Raw genomic sequence first — 27,737 nt, 5'->3', positions numbered from 1 at the left:
AGTTGGCATTGTTAATTGTCATCGTGTAAAGCACAGAAACGTATATCCAGTACGTCGAATATACGTATGCATAAGGGAACAATTATCATTATGAGCATTGAAAAAATAAATATCCTTAACATTTTAATTGGTTAATTAATTAATAATTAATAATTACTTTGATGATGACTTCGGAATGTGTATCTTTTCCCGCCCTATACAACATCGTTTAACGTGTAATATAATTATTAATTCAACCTCTATTTTAATCTCGTTACTTCTATGTATATACATACATGTATATATGTATTATAACCATTACAATATATTATGTAGCCCAGCATATGTATATAGTTCATGATTTATCCTTTCGCATTTTGATTTTAAATTCAGATCGAGGCATCGATCGCGGTCAGGTCGGCTGGCTACGGTTCAATTTTATATCTTATTGTAAATGGAAAAAAAAAACAAAAAAACCGCAGCTCATTTTTATACTGACAGTTGGTACAACAGGCCGGATAGATGTCACTAGATACGCGCATATGATATCATACGTTTCCTTAATCGAAAGAAATTAAGAATGTACACGATAATAACAACGATAAAATAGTAATCATTTCCTGTAAGATAATTCATTAACTTACTTTCTGATTACAAGGAATATCGCACGATTCTATTGACATCTGTCAGCATGTAAATGATTCTTTATCCTCCCGCCCCCCCCCCCCCCAGCCCCTTACCAAAAAATTAAATTAAATTAAATATTAAAAGTCGTATTACGGCTCACACGTGGGGAAGACACTGTTAAACAGTGTTCCGGTGACAACTGAGAACTAGCTTTTTTCTCACTTTTGTTCTTTTCGTGTTTCTTTTTTTTCTTTCTTTCGTTTTGTTTTTTTTTTTTCTACTTTGTATTTTATTTCACGAGAGTTAGGAGCAACGTTGGCGCCAGGAAGCACAGGGTAATAAGCGCTTGCTCGGAAGAAGCACTGCCACCATCTATTGATAAAAATTGGCTCTCGTTAAAATAAGAAAATTTTAAATAAATATAAAAATGAACACACAAAGAATGATAACAGGAATAATGAGAATCAAAAAAAAAAAAACAAAAAAAAAAAAAATGAAAAGATTTCCCTCTTATACTCCTTTTTACCATAATTATGATTGTTAGTTATATTTATTTCTTTTTATCTGGTTTTTTTGCTTTCAATAATACTCATCAGACTTTGCACGATGTGCGATGCCACTGCAGATAACCGTTGGGTGAGAATTTTTTCTTTCGTTAATTACGATCTAGGAAATTGGCAAATGATCTAGAGAGTAGAAAAATGAATAAAGGGATAAAACGACGAAAATGAGACAAATTCTTTACGTAACGTGAAAAGAATGCAGATTAAGAGCAGGGGCGTCACTACCAATATGATTGAAATGGTTTCTTTTTTTTTTTTTTTTTTTCTCCCAGTATTCATCACCTTTGGTGATGTAAGAAAAGTATTGGTTTAGATTTAAAATCACTTTTTCTAATCTCAAGGAATCTTTACGTTTTCGAAGCTTTGGAATTTACAGATTTTTGGAATTATGTTGGTCTGAATGTCGGTCTATCGGTCTGAGGATCTGTCCGACAAACTCCCGCGATGATCTTAGAAATGGCTCGATGAAAAAACCTAAAACTTACAGGATTTTGCAGGGAAATGATGGGCATGAAAAATTGCCACGTGCCGTACAATTTGAACTTCCGGTTCTACCGAAATAAATTAAACGATTATGTTTTTTCTAGTTAATATATTTATTTAAACAAAATTTTTTTAACTTTTTGTAGGACAACATGTTTGATTAATCTTTCTTGACAAACTTTTTCATTTGGCTGCTAAGTCTTATCAGTTTTTCACTTATCCGTTTTCGAGATCATGGCAGAAGTTTATCGGAAAAACCGATAGGCACTTCCCTTTTCACGGTTATGAAAAGTATCGCGAAAAAACTGTTTTTCCGACTTGTTGTTAATAGTAACAATTGCAAGTGTCATTGGTAATTAAACCTCAGTGTTTTTGCTATATAAAATTGATATATCTTAGAAGAGTGATGTCTGAACCTGTTATAATTCAATCCATCATAGGGCTATAATTTTCGTGCAATTGGTAAAGTAAAAAATATGATCTAATTATCTTCTCCTCAACTATCGAAGTATATTATAGAAAAATGAGATTTGGGCAGTTATGATACCTGTATGTTTCTTCATTGTCGAAGATAAGTTAAGACGTTTCAGTATCAACTTTGTATGTTAGTCAACGAAATAAATAGTCTTGGGTCCAACTTTCTATAATGTTTACTGTACTCGGTGATGCTACACATTGTTTTAAAAGCATTTACTTTCTCAACGATCTGATGGGCATAAAATTCGTGATTTGTATCCATATGTTGTATTGAGGATCTACCAAAGGTACAGTCCAGTCAAAGAGCTATTGAGATAGAAATATGATAACGAAGGTTTGACAGAACCACTGAAGTTAATTCAGTTGAATTTAGCTTGAAAATTATTCCTCTAATACAGAAACTTTATGAAACCTTAAATTTCATTTACATTAGTATAATTATTCATGACTTTATAGAGATCTCATTATTGAATCATCACTAATATGAAAAAATCGCATCGCTTGACCGTTTCTCATGATCGACGGTTCATTTTGTTCGTAAATGAATTCTTTACAAACCAACGAAACCATATTTTTCATTTGATCAAACAAAAACATGATAACTGAAATCATAAAATTATAAGCGATGAATAGTAAACCAATACTTTGATATATTATAAAATACTCTACTCTTACCCAAAATCTGATTTTGTAGATTTGTGGAGGATTCATTTACGAACAAAATCAGCCTTAGTTGATTAAAATTGGTCAAGCGATGCGATTTTTTCAGTGTAGAAATAAATCAACAATGAAGTCTCTTCGAAGTCACTAGTAATTGTGTTAACGTAGTTAAAATTTATGGTTTTCATTTTTTTCTGAGTTTTAAAGAATATTGTTTGCACTAAATTCATCGTGATTCATTTCAGCAGCACTTCCAAACCTTCGTTATATCATATGTGTCTCGACAACTCTTTATCTGGACTATACGTTTCGGACATCCCTAGGACTGTTACACCTTTGCGGTATTGGATTCGAACTTGTCCCGGTGGAAATCGGTTAACGCTAGCAGGTTGAGCTTCCGACTGCACATGCGCGAGTTTCGTAGGATTTCCATGCGGGCCCGTCACCTCAAACTTCAGCTGTCAAACTCGGCTCATGAAAGTTATGCCGGCGATTTGGATTTTTTAGGTTAATTAGATTGCAAGAATTTAATGTAATAATTCGGGGAGACTTGGGGAAACTTTTATTGTCAATTTACTGACGACGGCTAAATGTTACGAGTTTGACACCTCATGACCCGTAATTATTTTGCGCATGCGCGGTCGGTCACTAGGTCACTAAGCTTGCTAAGTTTCACTGTCTCCGTTCGGTATGCGTATGTCATTGTTCCACTATTGAGATGTACAAGAATTCCTTCTGACTCTCGCTTGTTGAACTTAGGACATAAGCAAAAATCGTAGTGACGCCCCTGATCGAGAGCTAAATAAAATTATGTGCATTTGTTTTTGTCGATCACTACGATTCATTACGAGAAATCGTTATGGAATATAAATATTCCCAATTTTCAAAACAATCTGTGCCTATATGTAATGGCAATTGATTTCAATACTTTACTATTAAATATGAACAAAACTATGAAGAATGGTAGTTTTCACGGCGTCCTTCAGATATCTTTGTAAAAAAGAGCGTTCAATTATGCATTGGCACATTTTTAATACACATATTACTAAGTTAGTGAACTTTTTAAAAACTTGTTAAAAAAAAATAAATAAATAAATAGAATGTTTAAATCAGAAAAAGTAACACTTTGTTTTGAGAACCTGACGCGTTATACTTGGTTGACATTACATCCTACATTAGGCTGGTCGGTAAAATTTGGCTTGGCAGAATTGAGAATGGGCGATCCACTAAATCGTATTCAAATAAATTAATAAATATCAATTTCCAACGCATTCCCGAAAAGTTAGACTTTCGAAGCCTGTGGAGTATGCGCAAAGTGCACTGTTTCTGAACGTTACGGTAAAATGACGTTGGCGCATGCGCACGTTCGAATAACTCAATTTTACGCACCGTCAGTGATAACTTTGGTGCTTCTCAAATTAAACTTTCCTTCGTAGGTGGTGAAAAACTGGTATGTGTTTCACATTCGGATGGGCGATATCTGACTGGTGTGATTACAGTGTTCGCCTTTGCGGCTCATTGCAAACTGCATGCTTCAGACTCATCGGAAATCGCTAACTCTGCACTTGTAACTTAATATACTATCTTTGAATGCTAGATCTTTACCTCAATCATAAACCCTTCCGCAAGAAAGTTGAATCTTGCCATTAAAAAACATTAGTTTTTACTATATTTCAGGATACAGGGGAGGAGTGGGCAAAGTAGGCCAATTAAGAAAATAATGTTACAAGTATAGATTTTAATAGTTCGATCTTCTGATTTTAAGCAAAAAACGAAAACCTGACCGAAGACGAGGGTTTACCGCAAAATTGGAAAATTGTGGGCAAACTAGAATCCACTTCGCACAACTTTCCCCTACATACAGTATCGTGGCATTAGTACCTTGCAACAGATATCTACACGGTGAAACATTAGTGGGCATTGATGTTACGATTTGATAAAAACATTAGGATTATCGGTGATGCATTCTATTGCATACAAGTATTTACGAGGATGAAGTTTATAACGTTAACGTAACGTAGCATAAGCAAAACATTTCACTAGTTGGAAAATTTAGTACGACATTGAAGTAGTTAAGTTTGCAAAATACGAGCGAATAGTTTTATTACGGTTTACCGAATTTCGAACAATCCTTAAAATTACAAGACAGCAATTATTCCTAAAATGTATTGTTACAATAACGTCACCAAGTTCAACCTTGTACGTCATTTGAATCTGACTTTAGATTTTACATACTTTAAAATAAATATTACGGAAACATAAGAGACGAGAACATGGTCGCGAGCTCAAGTTATCCGAAATCAACATGAAATACAACAAGGAAATCAAAATTTAGGAACCAATGAATATTTTCACTTTGTATCAGATTTAAAATGAATCATTGAAATATCGATGTAAGGCACGGATATGAAATTTCATTCACCCAGTCACTTTGCCAGGTTCAAAAAGAAATCAGATTCAAACAATGGTCGATCAACATGAAATACCCCATAGGCATTGGTCAGATTTTTACCAAATATTAGCATCAAGGCTCACTTATTTTTCATAGCTAAAGATTCTTTTGCAAATGATTGATCTCACTGTAAAATATAAACTGAAAATGCAGTAAAAACAAACTAAATTCGCCCCTCTTGCACAAGGGTATAGGGTTGAGATAGAGAACTGGCTATGAGATACGGAAGATTTTTATATGTTTATTTGAAACCGATTTGGAGGGCCGTTCGATCAAAATCCTTTCAAGCCTGTTTGACGATCATCCTAGTATATATAAATTAGGGTGATCCTTATTTAGAGCTCGGACAACTTTTTCATCATACACTCCCCCAAATCGGTTCCAAATAATTCAAGGAGGTCGAATGACAAAAATTTACCCAAAACCTCAATAAGGACCACCTCAATGTATATGTGTACGTGGACGGTTTGAAATAACGTTTTAATCAAGTATTAAACTTAGGTCAACAATGTTATAATACCGTAAGTCAAATTGACATTCAAAGCCATGTTAACTCGTGTGAATTGCCACGGTTGCAGACTTCCGGATCTTCAATCGTGCAATAAAATTGATGAATGGGAGTATATAGCCGTGTCCTTAAGTCTATCATTTCTCAATCCCAACGCGGGAATTTATTCTTTCTAACATACGACTGAAACGGCGAATTGATTACGCGAAACGTACCGTCGTAACAAAATGTGAGATAGAAAAACAAAATCATGGATTGAACACAAGTTTTAAGACGGACTTTTTAGGGTGTTCAACAAAAATGGACAAGCTGACATACTATTTCCAACAGTGCAACGTCGTTGAATCAATAACATATTCTTGAAGACGGTGCATACGAAACATTGTATTAAGGATTTAAAAAAAAACCATAATATCGAGAGTAAATAAGGATGCAACTATTTGAATATATTCATATAATGTTTGTTTTACTCACCGTCTGGAAGCGTTTTGAAGTCCGTGCTGCCGGGCAGACTGTATCCCATGGCGTTGTGCGCTTTAACTTCGACTCTGTAACGTGTGTCTGGCTGCAAATTCTTCAGCCAAAAGTCCGACTTTATGGCGCTCTTGACTTCCTCGCGCTTACAGCTTGCGTCCTGTACCTCCCAGTTTTCTCCGACTAAAGCGATCGGGCAATATCGGATCTCGTAATAATCGATCGGCTCCCCGTTGTCCATCGGTATTATCCACCTGAGATGGAACTGACGATCGTTGACAGTCGTTGTGTTTAGGATTTCTGGCTTTCTGGGGGCTGATCGCCTGGGTGTCGTAGCGTCGAGACCGTTACCCCAATTACTGTCACCAACTTCGTTATTCGCGCTAAATCTAAACACGTATGATTTTTCCGGCGTAAGTCCTTCTAGAATATAGGGCGAACCTAGAAAACAATATAAATTCTCCATTTGTTCAACCAGTTTTGTGACATTTTTTAAAGTGTTCTTATGACTACTTTGTTTTCGAAGAAAAATTTTGTAAAGTTCGGCAAGTATACGAAAAATTGTTTACGTTCCGCACGTATAGGTTCACGAATTTTCCATTAAAAGAACAATTCGGTATTATATGAAAAGGACGAACTAAAAGTGTTCGGAAAACCAAGACAAACCGAAAAAAATGAACAAAAAGTCTTGGTTTTGGACTAAAACTCGAAAAAGATTGACTTTGGGGACGCAAGACAAGCATAAATTTTGTATTAAGCATAAAAATTTGTACTGTAAGCTTGTATAATAAATTTTTAGAATGCGTATACTTATTATCGTAATAAAAACCATTTTGTTGTTCAATTATTTTTGAATCTTGAAAATATGCCTTCTTTGGCCGCCCATTCTTTCATTGCTGCAAAAGCATGTATACCGGGACAATTTCTTGAAACTTGAAAATCAACTGCGTGTGCGCCAAATAATTCAATCTCATTGGTCGGCGAAATCTTCCCGCAGCGATATTTTTGTCTCCGATGCAGGGGTGCAACGTACACAAAATGTGCATGTTTGTATTTTCAAAGAGCCTAAGCATTAAATTCCGACCGTTCTTTGAAGTATCAACTTTCTGACCCAATAAGAAATACTTCCCAAACCTTTCCAAGTTACTACCTCAATTATTTGCGATTCTAACCTCGAAAATTCGTATAACTGCGTCGCCGCCAGAAACAATTTGACAGCTGAAACTTGGAATGGCCAGCCTGCACGACCAGCCGATAAAGCTCGCGCATGCGCAGTTGATTTTCAAGTTTTAACAGATTGTCCCGGTATGTATATACACTTGGGGACAATGAATCTGAGACAGCTGATTTTTTACATTGGACAGTTATGTTAGCAACACAGAGAAACCTACAGCGACATAGTCGGCCGAGCGCGAAACAAACTCAATCTCAATAAACATAACATAACCCACGACCGTCGTTGACGTGTCAATCCAACAAGCCATGATCCCTGCGGTATTCTAAGGTTAGATTCGACGGTCATGGGTTACGTTATGTTTATTGAGATTAAGTTTGTTTCCCGCTCAGCCGACTATGGCGGTGTAGGTTTCTCTGTATTGCCAATATAACTGTCTAGTGTAAAAATTAACCGTCTCAGATTCATTGTCTCCAAGTGTATCTACACAAGGGAACACGCATTCATGCACCGATAATTTTTCAAGTGAGTCGGTTATGTTGATACAGATTTAGCCTGCAGTGTCGCTGTCAGTCGGCCGCTACGTATTTGAATCTGAATTGCCAACATAATCGACTCGGCCGAAAAATTAGATGTGCGTGAATCCGTGCCCTAGTGTGTGCATGGTTGTGAAATTTAGGGAGAAGGGGGTCATTATAATTTTACTCCTTAAAATATTGATACTAAAAGATTGAGTTTTCTTTTATAAAATTTGACATCCTGGACTAAAATTGAAATTGAATCATTTTCAGAAGCTTTATATATGACTAGTTTCATGTTTATGGTAACGAATGATAAAAAATTGACGGCCATGAGGTGATAGAGGAAGGAAGACGGGACTGGTGAGGGCAGACACACCGGCTTTTAAGAGTCCTTACAAGACAAGGGACCAGCTGGGTGACACGCAATGCTTAAGGATAGGACCCTTATTTCGACACCGTATTGCAAAGCATTGCCACCTGAATCGAGCTGGGTGATTAAGTAACCAAAGGTTAGTAAAATTTTTGCATTTTCTTCCACGTTTGTTGGTAAGACAATTTTACCGTCACGCACTCTCTCTGTAGAAACGTAAACAAATTTTCATTGTTATTATTACAATCAATGCGATCATTCCCACTGGTCGATTTTTTTGGCAACATTCTTTTCTTTTACTGTGATAATATAGTGCCATCCGGTCTCAAATAAGAAAGTGGAAGGGGAAACTTGTGCCGCCCCGCTGCAAAGCACACTTGTGGACAATGAATCTGAGACGGCTAATTTTTTACACTAGACAGTTATGTTGGCAACACAGCGAAACCTACAGTGCCATAGCGGGCTCAGCGCGAAACAAACTCAATATTAATAAACGTAGCATAACCCATGACCGTCGAATCTAATCTTAGAATACCGCGGGGATAATGACTTGTTAGATTAATACGTATTACAAGGTTAGATTCGACGGTCCCGGGTTATGTAACGTTTATTGAGATTGAGGTTGTTTCGCACTCGGCCGACTATGGCGCTGTAGGTTTCTCTGTGTTGCCAATGTAACTGTCCAGTGTAAAAAATTAATCCTCTAAGATTCATTGTGCCCAAGTGTACTCTAACCGGCCTCCTCACCGCAGGTAGCGCGCTCTAACGGGCAGGGCGAGAACAAAGGCAGTTAGCGGGCCGCCACGAGCTTGGGCAAACGCGTACCTATTCTAAAAAGCTGTATTTTGTTAATAAATTAACCGTAATATTTTATTCCTTTCTTTACAAATTACCACGCGTATTTATTTTGATACCCGGGCATCAGTTCGAGCTCTGATACGTTACAGTAGTTTATTTTTATTTCAACAAAAATTCAGTCAAGAATCACAGAAAATATAATTTTGCAGATTGCAGCAAAATAATCGAAAATTGTTTTTTTCGTACCCTTTTGTAATCAATGTTATTTGTAATTATAACGTACTTGCTTTTCAATGTCATCTGAGGTTCGATCCCAAATCGAAATATTTTGGCATATTTTTACTAAGAATGGCATGTAAAATGTAGCCATTCATCCCTTTTTCACATTTGAGATCAGTGGACTTAGATATGAGTGGATATTTGGATCCAACCAGCTGGCGAAATTCAAAAAAGAAAATTAAAAGAGTAGGGCTCACTGCCAAAAGTGGGTAGTTTTTAAGGAGAAAAGGTGCGTTTTAGGCCTTGGGGCACATCTAGAAGAAACCTTCTGTTTTAGACCGCTAATAAGGTAGGCAAAGAAATGGGTTACTTTTATGAGAATAGGGAAATCACTGTTAATGCATTGTGATTTGCATTGAAAGTGCATCCTCCCCACCCAGAATCATTGACTTTATGGACTTGTGATTTGTCGTGGATTCTACAAAATAAGCCGAACAATAATTCTTTTTGATTTTGTTTATCTCGATCGATTCAGAAATAATAGGTACAGAACGCTTTTATAAATAATTCGATTTGTATTTTACTCCGGAATATCACTTCTTGTAAATAAAAAATCGATGCAATGAGGTAAATCAGTAATCTTTTATCATTAATATTTCAAATGGAATCCCTCTCCATTTCGGGAAAAAAAACCGCATTTGCGGATAGAAAACTGCATTCTCACACATTTTTAATTTGACAACTTACCTGTTGTCATCAGGTTTTAAAAAAACTATGATCTACGATTCGAAAGAAGGTTTTTATCACTCAATATCATCTTACTTATCGAGCAAAAAAAAAATGATAACGCAAATTCAAAAATAATGTACGAATCAAAAGAATCGGTATCCCAAAGATATTGTTAATTTCCAAGAGCAGAATGAAAAATTAGTACCACGAAAAACAAAAATTTTTTGTTCTGAAATATTGTAAAAAAAATGTCAGAACAATATTTGTCTCCCTGTAGTGTCAGTAGAACTATGTTCATGAATCCTTTCGGTTATGCCGTTTATCTAAAAATAGTCTAAAGCTTAGACGTCATTTGAGTATGTGGTGGTGCAACGCTAAATTTGAATGAAAGCGCATCAATTTAGCATAAGTTAAGATAAAATCACAGCAGGCTCTCGTTCGTTGTATCTATTTTCGAGGACTTTGCTCTGTATAATGATTTAAAAAAAGAAACTCATACGTCGCTTTATTCATGGTCTAGTCATTCAAACTCTGACTTACACTAGTTTCAGTAATCGTATATCGCAGATAAAAGGAGTGAATGAATTTTCAACAACTACGGAGTACAAAAGAAACAAAGTCGACTAGAGTTCAAAACCTGATAGATGCCACAATGATCAATTTTTTTTAGATACAGTAAACTCATGATCTTGCTGCGACTGTCGACCTAGCCTGAGTAGTTATATCATTATTCTGACTCAACTGAATAAGGTCAACAACTTCGAGGTTTACCTAAAATTCAGTGCATCGTAATAAAGCAATGAACATTCATATTTTGTAAACACGAATCCTCCAAAGTCATTCCAAAGTTAGGAAATAGTTAGTAATTTTTTCCAATGATTAGTTACTACACAACTGATGCTATCAGCCACGTTTAGCGATCAAAAGTACTAAACTTCTTATGAATAAAAATACTTAGTGCGGTTTGATGTCTGAGAATCTCTGAAGTTATTAGCTGTTCATGGGGTTAATCAAAATTTTGATCACTGAACTCGACTGCCTTGTTCTAATAAAAACCGCAATTTTGGCTACTAGCTTCAGCTTCATTTGACTGTCGTAACGTCACCGATTTCAATCTTGTAGAATAATGCATTTAGTCTTCTCGTAAGAACACCGTTCAACGACTGAATAGTCACTAAAATAAAAAATATTTAAAGAAATAGCTCACCAACAGCCCAAGTCTTGTTTTTCGCAGATGACCAGATATGATTGATCTCCTTATATTGAACTGTGATGGCTTTTACGGGCAGGTCAGGATGCGTTGGTGATGGCAGGAGTTCGAAGCTGACCGTGGTAGCAGTGATCTCGGATATACGAGCCTTCATAAGTTTTCCCGGCTTTTGGCCTTCCTTGAGACTGAAGGTATACTCTCGAGTTCCATGTATGTTGGAGGCAATACACTTATATTCATTGTAGTACCTACTGTCCCGGGTATCGATATTGAGAATGGATTGCGGGCCGTTACCGATTTGTCTAAACCTCGGGTCGTTGACGGTATCGCGAGTCATGAACTGCCACCGAATCGTAGCGTTCGGTATGCTGTTGGCGATACAGGTAAGGTTTACGGGGCGCTGGTTCCAGGACCACACAGTGTGGTTGGTCATCGACTCGAAGTTGGGTGGATACTCGACAGTGATGTGTCCGTTTTTCCAAGCGTCGCCGCCCTTGTTGTGAGCCTTGCACTCGTAGAGTCCATCGTCGGAACGACGAAGGACGTCTATCGTCAGTTGACCGGTCGTGACCCACGATGCATTGTCAATCGTGTTCTCAAGAAAGATCCTATCGTTGTCCAGCTGCCTGCCGACGACGAACTCCTTGTCTGACGTATGTTTTCTGAAGGTGACCACAGGCGGAGGTCGGCCGAAAGCTTTGCAGGTCATCACCGCCTTCTTGCTGACAGCCTCGGTCACGTTAAGGTACTCCATGATCTTGGGTTTGACGATTACCTCTATCTGGATTACATTGGTCGCCTCACCGGCCGCATTCTTAGCCTTGCACTGATACTCCCCGGCATCGTTGCGATTCGCGTTGGTTATCATCAGTATTCCCGTGTCTTCGTCGACCCCGAACCTGTCCGCCGTCGCCATGTTCTGCTGCGTCAATGACTTCACCCAGGAGAATTTCGGCGGGGGTTTTCCCGTCGCCTTGCAAGCAATGTTCGCGTTCTCACCTTCGATTATCTCTACCATCGATTCCAGTTCCTGGATCTCAGGTCGAATGTGCACTTCGACTCGGATTGCTCGCGTGTCGAGCTCGCCGGTGGTAACGACTGAAGCTCGGCAAGTGTAAACGCCGTCGTCCGATTCTTGCACGTTCTTTATTTTCAGTGCGTGTGTCTCAATTATGTAGTGATTATCCGTCGTTATCAAATCTCCGTTGTAGAACCAGTCGACCGTCGGCGATGGTCTCGCCCGTACGTTGCACTTTACTGCGAAGTCTTCACCCAGTATTGGATACTGGTTTAGAGGCGCGTCAACCCAGGTTATTCCAACTGTGGATTGATCGAAACAAATATTATCTTACACACCATATTTAATATTTTTTCTTCTTCCACACTTCGAGTTATAATTTTACTTTACAGGTATTTCACGTTAGAAGTCAAAGGATTTCACTGTGTTGTATAGAATCCCGTATAATAAATTACATAGAATTTGTTACAACGTCGCGTCGAATATACTTCCTGGATCTCAATCTTTGTGTACATTGGACTTCGAGATAACCATTTTTGTTATATTTTTTTATTCTTTATTTTGAAATGATTATTGATACGTATTAGTAAAAGGCACGTTACCAATTGTCTGGATCGTAATATTTTTGGAGAGAGTCTCGGTGTTGGCATAATTAGCCTTGCAGGTATATTGACCATCTTGTTCTTCTTGCAGAGAATTGAAGAAAAGTGCAAGTCCATTACCCGGATGAGTTTCCGTGTACATTGGCGGCTTCGAAATTCCACGAATAGCGCTGTCGAAGTTTGAGAAGGGAAAACATGTAAGTTACAAGTCAATAAACAATGACAGTGATTAAAATATGGTGCATGAAATTTTTGTTAGTGAAAATTCAACAACAAAATCACAATATATCCGTTAGCGATAAAAATGTTATAGCTGGTTTTTAATATAAATTGTATACATTAAATATTATACACAGACGATGGACACTTATTCACAAGAATTGACATCCTGATCGCGCAACACCAATGTAGCCATGGTGGCTATTTTTTCATTTTATTACTCGTCAGACAAAGCATGACGGTTTTAAACTTGCAAATTATATTCCCAGAATCATCTGCTATCACATCGGCAAGCATACGTGCATGTATAAGTTACAAGTTTCAATCATACGAATACGCACGTACGTGTTCAGTGCGGAACTTTGAAATTGACAACACATTACGCATAATTATTCGCCTAGCGTGTAATAAATACGGAACGACACGAATACAGATGGGAAAGTACATGACGACGATAAACCGAGCTAGGCTGGATTAGGTCAAGAATTGCATAGGCAAGCTGAATTCAAATTGAGCCATATCAAGCTGGAACCGCCACATTCGAAAATCGAAAAATTTCCTATGGAATAATTAAGGGCTAATTAGAGGCTAATTAAATGCTCTATTTTCGAATTAAATGCTCCGCGTTTTTTAAAAGAAACCTGTGGCGGTGCCAGCTTGACATAAACCTGGAACCGCCACATCGAAAAAAAACGGAAAACAAGTGAAATTTCGGAAAAGTGTTAGGGTCATAATTGAAGGCTAATTAAAGGCTCTTGGAATTGCTCATCTTTAAATTAATTGCTCGGTGTTTTTTAAAAAAAACCTGTGGCGGTGCCAGCTCGATATAAACCAGACTTGAAAAAAAACGGGAACGAGGTCAAATTTCGAAAAAGTGTGAAGGTCATAATTGAAGGCTAATTAAAGGCTCCCGGAAAACCACCCGCTCGAATTAAGTGCTCCACCCCCGGGGGTGGAAACCACCAAAAAACTAGAAAAATCCGTGTAACTCTCGGACGCAACAACTTACAGAGTTCGTACGCACGTCAAAATTACTCCAGAATTAAAGGCTCCCGGAAAACCACCCGCTCGAATTAAGTGCTCCACCCCCAAGGGGTGGAAACCACGCAAAAACTAGAAAAAACCGTGTAACTCTCGGACGCAACAACTTACAGAGTTCGTACGCACGTCAAAATTACTCCAGAATTAAAGGCTCCCGGAAAACCACCCGCTCGAATTAAGTGCTCCACCCCCGAGGGGTGGAAACCACCCAAAAACTAGAAAAATCCGTGTAACTCTCGGACGCAACAACTTACAGAGTTCGTTCGAGTGTTAAAATTACTCCAGAATTAAAGGCTCCCGGAAAACCACCCGCTCGAATTAAGTGCTCCACCCCCAAGGGGTGGAAACCACCAAAAAACTCGAAAAGTCGGTGTAACTCTCGGACGCAACAACTTACAGAGTTCGTACGCACGTCAAAATTACTCCAGAATTAAAGGCTCCCGGAAAACCACCCGCTCGAATTAAGTGCTCCACCCCCAAGGGGTGGAAACCACCAAAAAACTCGAAAAGTCGGTGTAACTCTCGGACGCAACAACTTACAGAGTTCGTACGCACGTCAAAATTACTCCAGAATTAAAGGCTCCCGGAAAACCACCCGCTCGAATTAAGTGCTCCACCCCCAAGGGGTGGAAACCACGCAAAAACTAGAAAAAACCGTGTAACTCTCGGACGCAACAACTTACAGAGTTCGTACGCACGTCAAAATTACTCCAGAATTAAAGGCTCCCGGAAAACCACCCGCTCGAATTAAGTGCTCCACCCCCGAGGGGTGGAAACCACCCAAAAACTAGAAAAATCCGTGTAACTCTCGGACGCAACAACTTACAGAGTTCGTTCGAGTGTTAAAATTACTCCAGAATTAAAGGCTCCCGGAAAACCACCCGCTCGAATTAAGTGCTCCACCCCCAAGGGGTGGAAACCACCAAAAAACTCGAAAAGTCGGTGTAACTCTCGGACGCAACAACTTACAGAGTTCGTACGCACGTCAAAATTACTCCAGAATTAAAGGCTCCCGGAAAACCACCCGCTCGAATTAAGTGCTCCACCCCCGAGGGGTGGAAACCACCCAAAAACTAGAAAAATCCGTGTCACGCTTGGACGGAACAAGTTACAGGGTTTCTAGAGGCGTCAAAATCACTCTTCAGTCAACGACTCTCGATACACTGCCATTACAAATCAAATGCTTCACAGTCCACCCACAAGAGTGTGATTGAGACACGAACTTTACGAATCAACGTAGCAGGTGGATGAAACAGGAACCAGGATTTTCAATGCGAAAAAATGCTCGTGTCGCGTGAATTCGTTACAATTTTTGTGTCTTCTACTTTGATTTCAGCATCGTCACCAACGAACGTCATTCCAGCGCAAATGAGGCGTTGTTTTTGCAGTTATTGATTTCACTTGTGTGGATTGCAGGTGAGTGATGGAGATTATTTTCTATGTACCTCTCTCCACACTATAAACATTACTCGTCACCGCCACCGACGTCACCATCACAGGAACTCAGCCCTTTTTTCTCTTTTCAGACGCTATCTAGAAAGATAGACACAATGGTCTAAATTGTGCTACAGGCTTGAGAAAGTGAGTGCGTTATATAAAGAAAACTCCTACTTCAAATTTCAAATCTTCAAAAGCTGCCAATTTTGTTTATGGCCTGGGAGTCAACGATAGCCGGGTCATTTTGGCAACATCAATTTATTTAATGAATCATCCGTGTAACGTATAATAGTAATATGAACATTCTTCAACGCACCACCGGGACGTGAACGGGAGAGCTTTATTGACGATTAAAAATCAACAAAAAAAATTCATAAACGCATAAGCGAAAGTGTTCTTACACATTGATTGGAATATAAGAATTTCACAAAATATCGTTTTCCGCCTGAATTTCACGACTGAACTCGTCTTTCACCCATATAAGCAGGCGTAAAAAAATCTAAGAAAATTTGTATTATCAAGAATGAAATTAATTGCGATGCGTTTTTTTATAATAAAAAACACGAAAAGAATAGTGTTTCACCTATAAGATACAACGACGGTCGTCCAGGACTGTGAAACTGCGTTGGGCATGCGGCACATGAGCGACGAGGTTAGAACGCTGTATCTCTACCTGCCTTAAAGACGATCGTTGGTGTTCTGAATGATTGGAAGACCATCGTGAAGCTGTTTTTTCCATGTTATACGTTTACTCAGTGAATAAATTCAAACTCTGGCGGATAATTGTAATAGATCTTTTACCGTAAGAATCGAGACTCAAATATACTGGTAAAATTCGCATAATTCCACCACTTATGCGGGTGGACGACAAGCGTGTCATGGAATCCAGGCGGAAGATGATATTTTTCTAAGTTTCTTATTTTCCATTCTCTACAAAAATATGTCTATGAATTTTCTGTACGGCGCATCGTTAGCTAGTGATGAAAATCAGAATGAGCCACAAACAATTTTCTCCCATGTAATCCTTATGAAAAATGGAAAAGTGCGATGCGCAACCTCTTAATGTTAAGATTGAGAGCTAAAATTTTGAAAGACGTATTTTCGTGATGAAATGGAAGTTCTCAAATTTTTTGGAAGTATAAAAAATTGCTTTTTTTATACTATCTAGTTTCATTCAAAATAGTTGTAAAATTGATTATTCGATATTATTATGAATTTGACTTCTAGTTAAGACCTCAAGAAACAAGAAGACATTTTTCCAGTATTTTAGGTATTATAAAGTTTTCAGTGGTTTAATGTGCCGCGAATGCAAACGGCTCATGTTTACCTTTAGTGAGGTACGAAAAAACGGAGTATGGTTTCAGGATGAGGGCTTACATAGCTTCACAGCACATGATGTGAATGCAAATATGTCGATATATTGTCGATTGATGTTCCCAACACAGAAGAAAAGTTAAAAATGGCAGTTTTGATTATTTCAAAAACTCTTGCAATTGAAATATTTCCCGAGATGTGCGATGCCATGATGGCTAACATCACGGTCGCCTACACACAATCCACATTCTACTGAAATCATACATGCTGTGAGTACCAATAGCTATTTTGTTGAGTAAAAATGATTTTTGCCTACCGATGAGATTTAATATTAACAATGTGTACTTATAACCAATTACCGGTGAATAAAATTGATGAGTTTTTGATACATAATGGAATTTAACACAGGTCAATTAAATAAATTTACTCGAAGCGCTTGCGCATTGACAAGCTTTTTTTGCTAATTGTCGAAATACCCTCTGTTCACCTGCATTTTTGTGATCATGATTAATTCATATTTTATTACTGATATTTTTATTATTAATTATTACTGATTTACGATTCTGATTCATGGGTGGATTCAATTCAATGGATCAGGGGCGATAACGTCGGAAATGAACCAAGTCAACGTGAAGTGAAATATGTTTTGGATGACGGTGAATGGCTTATACGGGCAGAACACATTATCGTAGCAAAGTTGTGAGCGAAGATCAATTTTCAACAATGTTGACACCTGATCCAATGGCACTCCACATTTATACACCAGCACGAAGTTACGGGCAAAACCAGAAATTACTCTATTTAAAATTGTCTCGGGAATCATGGATTGAAACGGGGTATCATGATTCCTGATAGCGACGAAGTAGTGAACTTTACTGCAAAACGGTCCCGTGAAACTTGAATTCTTTTGTACTACTAACAGTACAAAATGATCGGTTTGATCGTTGACAGAACATGAGATCAACTGAACACTTGAGAATTTCGTGTACCCTGAAATTCACTCAAATTTCTCTACTGATTTTTGTAGGGCTTGTGTTGTTGAAAATTCTTCTGTTTTCAGAGACGATTCAATAATGCATTGTTTTGAAGTGACCGAAATCTGGAAATTAGAACGGATTACGTCAACTTGTATGGATTTTCTGAAACACAAACTTTTGGACTGTGCAGCGGAGAGCCTATGATTGAGAGATTGATGTAACGCCTCCAAAGATCATCTAACTTAATCCGTCCGAGAGTTACACCGATTTTTCGAGTTTTTTGGTGGTTTCCACCCCTCGGGGGTGGAGCACTTAATTCGAGCGGGTGATTTTCCGGGAGCCTTCAATTCTGGAGTAATTTTGACGTGCGTACGAACTCTGTAAGTTGTTGCGTCCGAGAGTTACACCGACTTTTCGAGTTTTTTGGTGGTTTCCACCCCTCGGGGGTGGAGCACTTAATTCGAGCGGGTGGTTTTCCGGGAGCCTTTAATTCTGGAGTAATTTTAACACTCGAACGAACTCTGTAAGTTGTTGCGTCCGAGAGTTACACGGATTTTTCTAGTTTTTGGGTGGTTTCCACCCCTCGGGGGTGGAGCACTTAATTCGAGCGGGTGGTTTTCCGGGAGCCTTTAATTCTGGAGTAATTTTGACGTGCGTACGAACTCTGTAAGTTGTTGCGTCCGAGAGTTACACGGATTTTTCTAGTTTTTGGGTGGTTTCCACCCCTCGGGGGTGGAGCACTTAATTCGAGCGGGTGGTTTTCCGGGAGCCTTTAATTCTGGAGTAATTTTAACACTCGAACGAACTCTGTAAGTTGTTGCGTCCGAGAGTTACACCGACTTTTCGAGTTTTTTGGTGGTTTCCACCCCTCGGGGGTGGAGCACTTAATTCGAGCAGGTGATTTTCCGGGAGCCTTTAATTCTGGAGTAATTTTGACGTGCGTACGAACTCTGTAAGTTGTTGCGTCCGAGAGTTACACGGTTTTTTCTAGTTTTTGGGTGGTTTCCACCCCTTGGGGGTGGAGCACTTAATTCGAGCGGGTGGTTTTCCGGGAGCCTTTAATTCTGGAGTAATTTTGACGTGCGTACGAACTCTGTAAGTTGTTGCGTCCGAGAGTTACACCGACTTTTCGAGTTTTTTGGTGGTTTCCACCCCTTGGGGGTGGAGCACTTAATTCGAGCGGGTGGTTTTCCGGGAGCCTTTAATTCTGGAGTAATTTTAACACTCGAACGAACTCTGTAAGTTGTTGCGTCCGAGAGTTACACGGATTTTTCTAGTTTTTGGGTGGTTTCCACCCCTCGGGGGTGGAGCACTTAATTCGAGCGGGTGGTTTTCCGGGAGCCTTTAATTCTGGAGTAATTTTGACGTGCGTACGAACTCTGTAAGTTGTTGCGTCCGAGAGTTACACGGATTTTTCTAGTTTTTGGGTGGTTTCCACCCCTCGGGGGTGGAGCACTTAATTCGAGCGGGTGGTTTTCCGGGAGCCTTTAATTCTGGAGTAATTTTAACACTCGAACGAACTCTGTAAGTTGTTGCGTCCGAGAGTTACACCGACTTTTCGAGTTTTTTGGTGGTTTCCACCCCTCGGGGGTGGAGCACTTAATTCGAGCAGGTGATTTTCCGGGAGCCTTTAATTCTGGAGTAATTTTGACGTGCGTACGAACTCTGTAAGTTGTTGCGTCCGAGAGTTACACGGTTTTTTCTAGTTTTTGGGTGGTTTCCACCCCTTGGGGGTGGAGCACTTAATTCGAGCGGGTGGTTTTCCGGGAGCCTTTAATTCTGGAGTAATTTTGACGTGCGTACGAACTCTGTAAGTTGTTGCGTCCGAGAGTTACACCGACTTTTCGAGTTTTTTGGTGGTTTCCACCCCTTGGGGGTGGAGCACTTAATTCGAGCGGGTGGTTTTCCGGGAGCCTTTAATTCCGGAGTAATTTTAACACTCGAACGAACTCTGTAAGTTGTTGCGTCCGAGAGTTACACGGATTTTTCTAGTTTTTTGGTGGTTTCCACCCCCGGGGGTGGAGCACTTAATTCGAGCGGGTGGTTTTCCGGGAGCCTTTAATTCTGGAGTAATTTTGACGTGCGTACGAACTCTGTAAGTTGTTGCGTCCGAGAGTTACACGGATTTTTCTAGTTTTTGGGTGGTTTCCACCCCTCGGGGGTGGAGCACTTAATTCGAGCGGGTGGTTTTCCGGGAGCCTTTAATTCTGGAGTAATTTTAACACTCGAACGAACTCTGTAAGTTGTTGCGTCCGAGAGTTACACCGACTTTTCGAGTTTTTTGGTGGTTTCCACCCCTTGGGGGTGGAGCACTTAATTCGAGCGGGTGGTTTTCCGGGAGCCTTTAATTCTGGAGTAATTTTAACACTCGAACGAACTCTGTAAGTTGTTGCGTCCGAGAGTTACACGGATTTTTCTAGTTTTTGGGTGGTTTCCACCCCTCGGGGGTGGAGCACTTAATTCGAGCGGGTGGTTTTCCGGGAGCCTTTAATTCTGGAGTAATTTTGACGTGCGTACGAACTCTGTAAGTTGTTGCGTCCGAGAGTTACACGGATTTTTCTAGTTTTTGGGTGGTTTCCACCCCTCGGGGGTGGAGCACTTAATTCGAGCGGGTGGTTTTCCGGGAGCCTTTAATTCTGGAGTAATTTTAACACTCGAACGAACTCTGTAAGTTGTTGCGTCCGAGAGTTACACCGACTTTTCGAGTTTTTTGGTGGTTTCCACCCCTTGGGGGTGGAGCACTTAATTCGAGCGGGTGGTTTTCCGGGAGCCTTTAATTCTGGAGTAATTTTAACACTCGAACGAACTCTGTAAGTTGTTGCGTCCGAGAGTTACACGGATTTTTCTAGTTTTTGGGTGGTTTCCACCCCTCGGGGGTGGAGCACTTAATTCGAGCGGGTGGTTTTCCGGGAGCCTTTAATTCTGGAGTAATTTTGACGTGCGTACGAACTCTGTAAGTTGTTGCGTCCGAGAGTTACACGGATTTTTCTAGTTTTTGGGTGGTTTCCACCCCTCGGGGGTGGAGCACTTAATTCGAGCGGGTGGTTTTCCGGGAGCCTTTAATTCTGGAGTAATTTTAACACTCGAACGAACTCTGTAAGTTGTTGCGTCCGAGAGTTACACCGACTTTTCGAGTTTTTTGGTGGTTTCCACCCCTCGGGGGTGGAGCACTTAATTCGAGCAGGTGATTTTCCGGGAGCCTTTAATTCTGGAGTAATTTTGACGTGCGTACGAACTCTGTAAGTTGTTGCGTCCGAGAGTTACACGGTTTTTTCTAGTTTTTGGGTGGTTTCCACCCCTTGGGGGTGGAGCACTTAATTCGAGCGGGTGGTTTTCCGGGAGCCTTTAATTCTGGAGTAATTTTGACGTGCGTACGAACTCTGTAAGTTGTTGCGTCCGAGAGTTACACCGACTTTTCGAGTTTTTTGGTGGTTTCCACCCCTTGGGGGTGGAGCACTTAATTCGAGCGGGTGGTTTTCCGGGAGCCTTTAATTCCGGAGTAATTTTAACACTCGAACGAACTCTGTAAGTTGTTGCGTCCGAGAGTTACACGGATTTTTCTAGTTTTTTGGTGGTTTCCACCCCCGGGGGTGGAGCACTTAATTCGAGCGGGTGGTTTTCCGGGAGCCTTTAATTCTGGAGTAATTTTGACGTGCGTACGAACTCTGTAAGTTGTTGCGTCCGAGAGTTACACGGATTTTTCTAGTTTTTGGGTGGTTTCCACCCCTCGGGGGTGGAGCACTTAATTCGAGCGGGTGGTTTTCCGGGAGCCTTTAATTCTGGAGTAATTTTAACACTCGAACGAACTCTGTAAGTTGTTGCGTCCGAGAGTTACACCGACTTTTCGAGTTTTTTGGTGGTTTCCACCCCTTGGGGGTGGAGCACTTAATTCGAGCGGGTGGTTTTCCGGGAGCCTTTAATTCTGGAGTAATTTTAACACTCGAACGAACTCTGTAAGTTGTTGCGTCCGAGAGTTACACGGATTTTTCTAGTTTTTGGGTGGTTTCCACCCCTCGGGGGTGGAGCACTTAATTCGAGCAGGTGATTTTCCGGGAGCCTTTAATTCTGGAGTAATTTTGACGTGCGTACGAACTCTGTAAGTTGTTGCGTCCGAGAGTTACACGGTTTTTTCTAGTTTTTGGGTGGTTTCCACCCCTTGGGGGTGGAGCACTTAATTCGAGCGGGTGGTTTTCCGGGAGCCTTTAATTCTGGAGTAATTTTGACGTGCGTACGAACTCTGTAAGTTGTTGCGTCCGAGAGTTACACCGACTTTTCGAGTTTTTTGGTGGTTTCCACCCCTTGGGGGTGGAGCACTTAATTCGAGCGGGTGGTTTTCCGGGAGCCTTTAATTCTGGAGTAATTTTAACACTCGAACGAACTCTGTAAGTTGTTGCGTCCGAGAGTTACACGGATTTTTCTAGTTTTTGGGTGGTTTCCACCCCTCGGGGGTGGAGCACTTAATTCGAGCGGGTGGTTTTCCGGGAGCCTTTAATTCTGGAGTAATTTTGACGTGCGTACGAACTCTGTAAGTTGTTGCGTCCGAGAGTTACACGGATTTTTCTAGTTTTTGGGTGGTTTCCACCCCTCGGGGGTGGAGCACTTAATTCGAGCGGGTGGTTTTCCGGGAGCCTTTAATTCTGGAGTAATTTTAACACTCGAACGAACTCTGTAAGTTGTTGCGTCCGAGAGTTACACCGACTTTTCGAGTTTTTTGGTGGTTTCCACCCCTCGGGGGTGGAGCACTTAATTCGAGCAGGTGATTTTCCGGGAGCCTTTAATTCTGGAGTAATTTTGACGTGCGTACGAACTCTGTAAGTTGTTGCGTCCGAGAGTTACACGGTTTTTTCTAGTTTTTGGGTGGTTTCCACCCCTTGGGGGTGGAGCACTTAATTCGAGCGGGTGGTTTTCCGGGAGCCTTTAATTCCGGAGTAATTTTAACACTCGAACGAACTCTGTAAGTTGTTGCGTCCGAGAGTTACACGGATTTTTCTAGTTTTTTGGTGGTTTCCACCCCCGGGGGTGGAGCACTTAATTCGAGCGGGTGGTTTTCCGGGAGCCTTTAATTCTGGAGTAATTTTGACGTGCGTACGAACTCTGTAAGTTGTTGCGTCCGAGAGTTACACGGATTTTTCTAGTTTTTGGGTGGTTTCCACCCCTCGGGGGTGGAGCACTTAATTCGAGCGGGTGGTTTTCCGGGAGCCTTTAATTCTGGAGTAATTTTAACACTCGAACGAACTCTGTAAGTTGTTGCGTCCGAGAGTTACACCGACTTTTCGAGTTTTTTGGTGGTTTCCACCCCTTGGGGGTGGAGCACTTAATTCGAGCGGGTGGTTTTCCGGGAGCCTTTAATTCTGGAGTAATTTTAACACTCGAACGAACTCTGTAAGTTGTTGCGTCCGAGAGTTACACGGATTTTTCTAGTTTTTGGGTGGTTTCCACCCCTCGGGGGTGGAGCACTTAATTCGAGCGGGTGGTTTTCCGGGAGCCTTTAATTCTGGAGTAATTTTGACGTGCGTACGAACTCTGTAAGTTGTTGCGTCCGAGAGTTACACGGATTTTTCTAGTTTTTGGGTGGTTTCCACCCCTCGGGGGTGGAGCACTTAATTCGAGCGGGTGGTTTTCCGGGAGCCTTTAATTCTGGAGTAATTTTAACACTCGAACGAACTCTGTAAGTTGTTGCGTCCGAGAGTTACACCGACTTTTCGAGTTTTTTGGTGGTTTCCACCCCTTGGGGGTGGAGCACTTAATTCGAGCGGGTGGTTTTCCGGGAGCCTTTAATTCTGGAGTAATTTTAACACTCGAACGAACTCTGTAAGTTGTTGCGTCCGAGAGTTACACGGATTTTTCTAGTTTTTGGGTGGTTTCCACCCCTCGGGGGTGGAGCACTTAATTCGAGCGGGTGGTTTTCCGGGAGCCTTTAATTCTGGAGTAATTTTGACGTGCGTACGAACTCTGTAAGTTGTTGCGTCCGAGAGTTACACGGATTTTTCTAGTTTTTGGGTGGTTTCCACCCCTCGGGGGTGGAGCACTTAATTCGAGCGGGTGGTTTTCCGGGAGCCTTTAATTCTGGAGTAATTTTAACACTCGAACGAACTCTGTAAGTTGTTGCGTCCGAGAGTTACACCGACTTTTCGAGTTTTTTGGTGGTTTCCACCCCTTGGGGGTGGAGCACTTAATTCGAGCGGGTGGTTTTCCGGGAGCCTTTAATTCTGGAGTAATTTTAACACTCGAACGAACTCTGTAAGTTGTTGCGTCCGAGAGTTACACGGATTTTTCTAGTTTTTGGGTGGTTTCCACCCCTCGGGGGTGGAGCACTTAATTCGAGCGGGTGGTTTTCCGGGAGCCTTTAATTCTGGAGTAATTTTGACGTGCGTACGAACTCTGTAAGTTGTTGCGTCCGAGAGTTACACGGATTTTTCTAGTTTTTGGGTGGTTTCCACCCCTCGGGGGTGGAGCACTTAATTCGAGCGGGTGGTTTTCCGGGAGCCTTTAATTCTGGAGTAATTTTAACACTCGAACGAACTCTGTAAGTTGTTGCGTCCGAGAGTTACACCGACTTTTCGAGTTTTTTGGTGGTTTCCACCCCTCGGGGGTGGAGCACTTAATTCGAGCAGGTGATTTTCCGGGAGCCTTTAATTCTGGAGTAATTTTGACGTGCGTACGAACTCTGTAAGTTGTTGCGTCCGAGAGTTACACGGTTTTTTCTAGTTTTTGGGTGGTTTCCACCCCTTGGGGGTGGAGCACTTAATTCGAGCGGGTGGTTTTCCGGGAGCCTTTAATTCTGGAGTAATTTTGACGTGCGTACGAACTCTGTAAGTTGTTGCGTCCGAGAGTTACACCGACTTTTCGAGTTTTTTGGTGGTTTCCACCCCTTGGGGGTGGAGCACTTAATTCGAGCGGGTGGTTTTCCGGGAGCCTTTAATTCCGGAGTAATTTTAACACTCGAACGAACTCTGTAAGTTGTTGCGTCCGAGAGTTACACGGATTTTTCTAGTTTTTTGGTGGTTTCCACCCCCGGGGGTGGAGCACTTAATTCGAGCGGGTGGTTTTCCGGGAGCCTTTAATTCTGGAGTAATTTTGACGTGCGTACGAACTCTGTAAGTTGTTGCGTCCGAGAGTTACACGGATTTTTCTAGTTTTTGGGTGGTTTCCACCCCTCGGGGGTGGAGCACTTAATTCGAGCGGGTGGTTTTCCGGGAGCCTTTAATTCTGGAGTAATTTTAACACTCGAACGAACTCTGTAAGTTGTTGCGTCCGAGAGTTACACCGACTTTTCGAGTTTTTTGGTGGTTTCCACCCCTTGGGGGTGGAGCACTTAATTCGAGCGGGTGGTTTTCCGGGAGCCTTTAATTCTGGAGTAATTTTAACACTCGAACGAACTCTGTAAGTTGTTGCGTCCGAGAGTTACACGGATTTTTCTAGTTTTTGGGTGGTTTCCACCCCTCGGGGGTGGAGCACTTAATTCGAGCGGGTGGTTTTCCGGGAGCCTTTAATTCTGGAGTAATTTTGACGTGCGTACGAACTCTGTAAGTTGTTGCGTCCGAGAGTTACACGGATTTTTCTAGTTTTTGGGTGGTTTCCACCCCTCGGGGGTGGAGCACTTAATTCGAGCGGGTGGTTTTCCGGGAGCCTTTAATTCTGGAGTAATTTTGACGTGCGTACGAACTCTGTAAGTTGTTGCGTCCGAGAGTTACACCGACTTTTCGAGTTTTTTGGTGGTTTCCACCCCTTGGGGGTGGAGCACTTAATTCGAGCGGGTGGTTTTCCGGGAGCCTTTAATTCTGGAGTAATTTTAACACTCGAACGAACTCTGTAAGTTGTTGCGTCCGAGAGTTACACGGATTTTTCTAGTTTTTGGGTGGTTTCCACCCCTCGGGGGTGGAGCACTTAATTCGAGCGGGTGGTTTTCCGGGAGCCTTTAATTCTGGAGTAATTTTGACGTGCGTACGAACTCTGTAAGTTGTTGCGTCCGAGAGTTACACGGATTTTTCTAGTTTTTGGGTGGTTTCCACCCCTCGGGGGTGGAGCACTTAATTCGAGCGGGTGGTTTTCCGGGAGCCTTTAATTCTGGAGTAATTTTAACACTCGAACGAACTCTGTAAGTTGTTGCGTCCGAGAGTTACACCGACTTTTCGAGTTTTTTGGTGGTTTCCACCCCTTGGGGGTGGAGCACTTAATTCGAGCGGGTGGTTTTCCGGGAGCCTTTAATTCTGGAGTAATTTTAACACTCGAACGAACTCTGTAAGTTGTTGCGTCCGAGAGTTACACGGATTTTTCTAGTTTTTGGGTGGTTTCCACCCCTCGGGGGTGGAGCACTTAATTCGAGCGGGTGGTTTTCCGGGAGCCTTTAATTCTGGAGTAATTTTGACGTGCGTACGAACTCTGTAAGTTGTTGCGTCCGAGAGTTACACGGTTTTTTCTAGTTTTTGCGTGGTTTCCACCCCTTGGGGGTGGAGCACTTAATTCGAGCGGGTGGTTTTCCGGGAGCCTTTAATTCTGGAGTAATTTTGACGTGCGTACGAACTCTGTAAGTTGTTGCGTCCGAGAGTTACACGGATTTTTCTAGTTTTTTGGTGGTTTCCACCCCCGGGGGTGGAGCACTTAATTCGAGCGGGTGGTTTTCCGGGAGCCTTTAATTAGCCTTCAATTATGACCTTCACACTTTTTCGAAATTTGACCTCGTTCCCGTTTTTTTTCAAGTCTGGTTTATATCGAGCTGGCACCGCCACAGGTTTTTTTTAAAAAACACCGAGCAATTAATTTAAAGATGAGCAATTCCAAGAGCCTTTAATTAGCCTTCAATTATGACCCTAACACTTTTCCGAAATTTCACTTGTTTTCCGTTTTTTTTCGATGTGGCGGTTCCAGGTTTATGTCAAGCTGGCACCGCCACAGGTTTCTTTTAAAAAACGCGGAGCATTTAATTCGAAAATAGAGCATTTAATTAGCCTCTAATTAGCCCTTAATTATTCCATAGGAAATTTTTCGATTTTCGAATGTGGCGGTTCCAGCTTGATATGGCTTTCAAATTGGTGAGAATTAGACTCCGTCTCCACCGACAAAGATAGTTCAACTTTTCGTGACACATAAGTATTTGGCAAAATATTGAAGCAATCATAATTTTGATCTCCAATAAAAATAGGTATAAATTTTTTAAAGAATTTGTTCATTGAATTCAGCAACTTCAATGCTTTCTCTTCAATCACAAGAAAGTAAAAAAGAAATAAAAAAATGCGATTAAATGAAGAAGAATAAGGAAATATTGATAGCATGAATTGTGATTCTCGTGAATGCGAAACAGGAATATTCACAGTATAATATAAATTTTGAGACGTAATTGTGAGATATATTTGAAGTTGTTTGCGACGAGAACAGAATGTTGATAAATGAAGTTGATGAGAAAAAAAAATATAGTAAAAATATCTACACTTGTTCTCAAATAAGACACGGCAAAATGTGCTAGTTTATACCTACAAGGCAATATAATCAACAAAACTTCAGAAAACCGAGCAATTTATTATTGTAAGTGAATAATTGGTCAGTGCAATAGAAAAACACTCACAAGAGACATGAGTTTGGTATTCCCCTCCGATTTTGTTACAGCTCATGTATATTGCAGAACATTAAAAACTAAAACAAATGTATTTTTTTATCGGCGGAAAAACTCTTCAAAGAGGTGAAAATTCCCAAAGATGCGCACCCAATGGCGTGGTTTCTCAGTTTCGGATAGAAGCGCTAGACGTATTTGAATGAGACCAAGGCTAAAATGATTCACTCGTGAATAGAAACATTTTAGCGTTGGTTTCGTTCGAATACATTACGCGCATCAAGAAGTCACCCTGTTGGGTGCCCACCTTTGGGAGTCGTTTTCACCTCTTGAAACCG

The 27,737-nt window shown here is 41.0% G+C and overlaps 1 protein-coding gene across 5 annotated transcripts in view; it reads right to left on the bottom strand.

The window, feature by feature from the left end:
• Positions 1 to 27,737, bottom strand: part of LOC124185830 (fasciclin-2) — an 87,001-nt gene that overhangs the window by 14,903 nt on the left and 44,361 nt on the right. For 4 of the 5 annotated variants that reach the window (XM_046576970.1, XM_046576972.1, XM_046576971.1 and 1 more), the window contains 3 exons: positions 12,865 to 13,034; positions 11,242 to 12,564; positions 6,224 to 6,664 (listed from right to left, as the gene is read on the bottom strand). In XM_046576970.1, the coding sequence (XP_046432926.1) occupies positions 6,224 to 6,664; positions 11,242 to 12,564; positions 12,865 to 13,034 (1,934 nt within the window). Of the gene's footprint in view, positions 1 to 884; positions 979 to 6,223; positions 6,665 to 11,241; positions 12,565 to 12,864; positions 13,035 to 27,737 lie in introns of those variants that run through there. The other variant, XM_046576974.1, reaches the window with a different exon arrangement.

This window comes from Neodiprion fabricii, chromosome 6 (assembly GCF_021155785.1).
Source record: "Neodiprion fabricii isolate iyNeoFabr1 chromosome 6, iyNeoFabr1.1, whole genome shotgun sequence".
NCBI lineage: Eukaryota > Metazoa > Arthropoda > Insecta > Hymenoptera > Diprionidae > Neodiprion > Neodiprion fabricii.
This window is presented reverse-complemented; position numbering and strand designations above follow the sequence as displayed.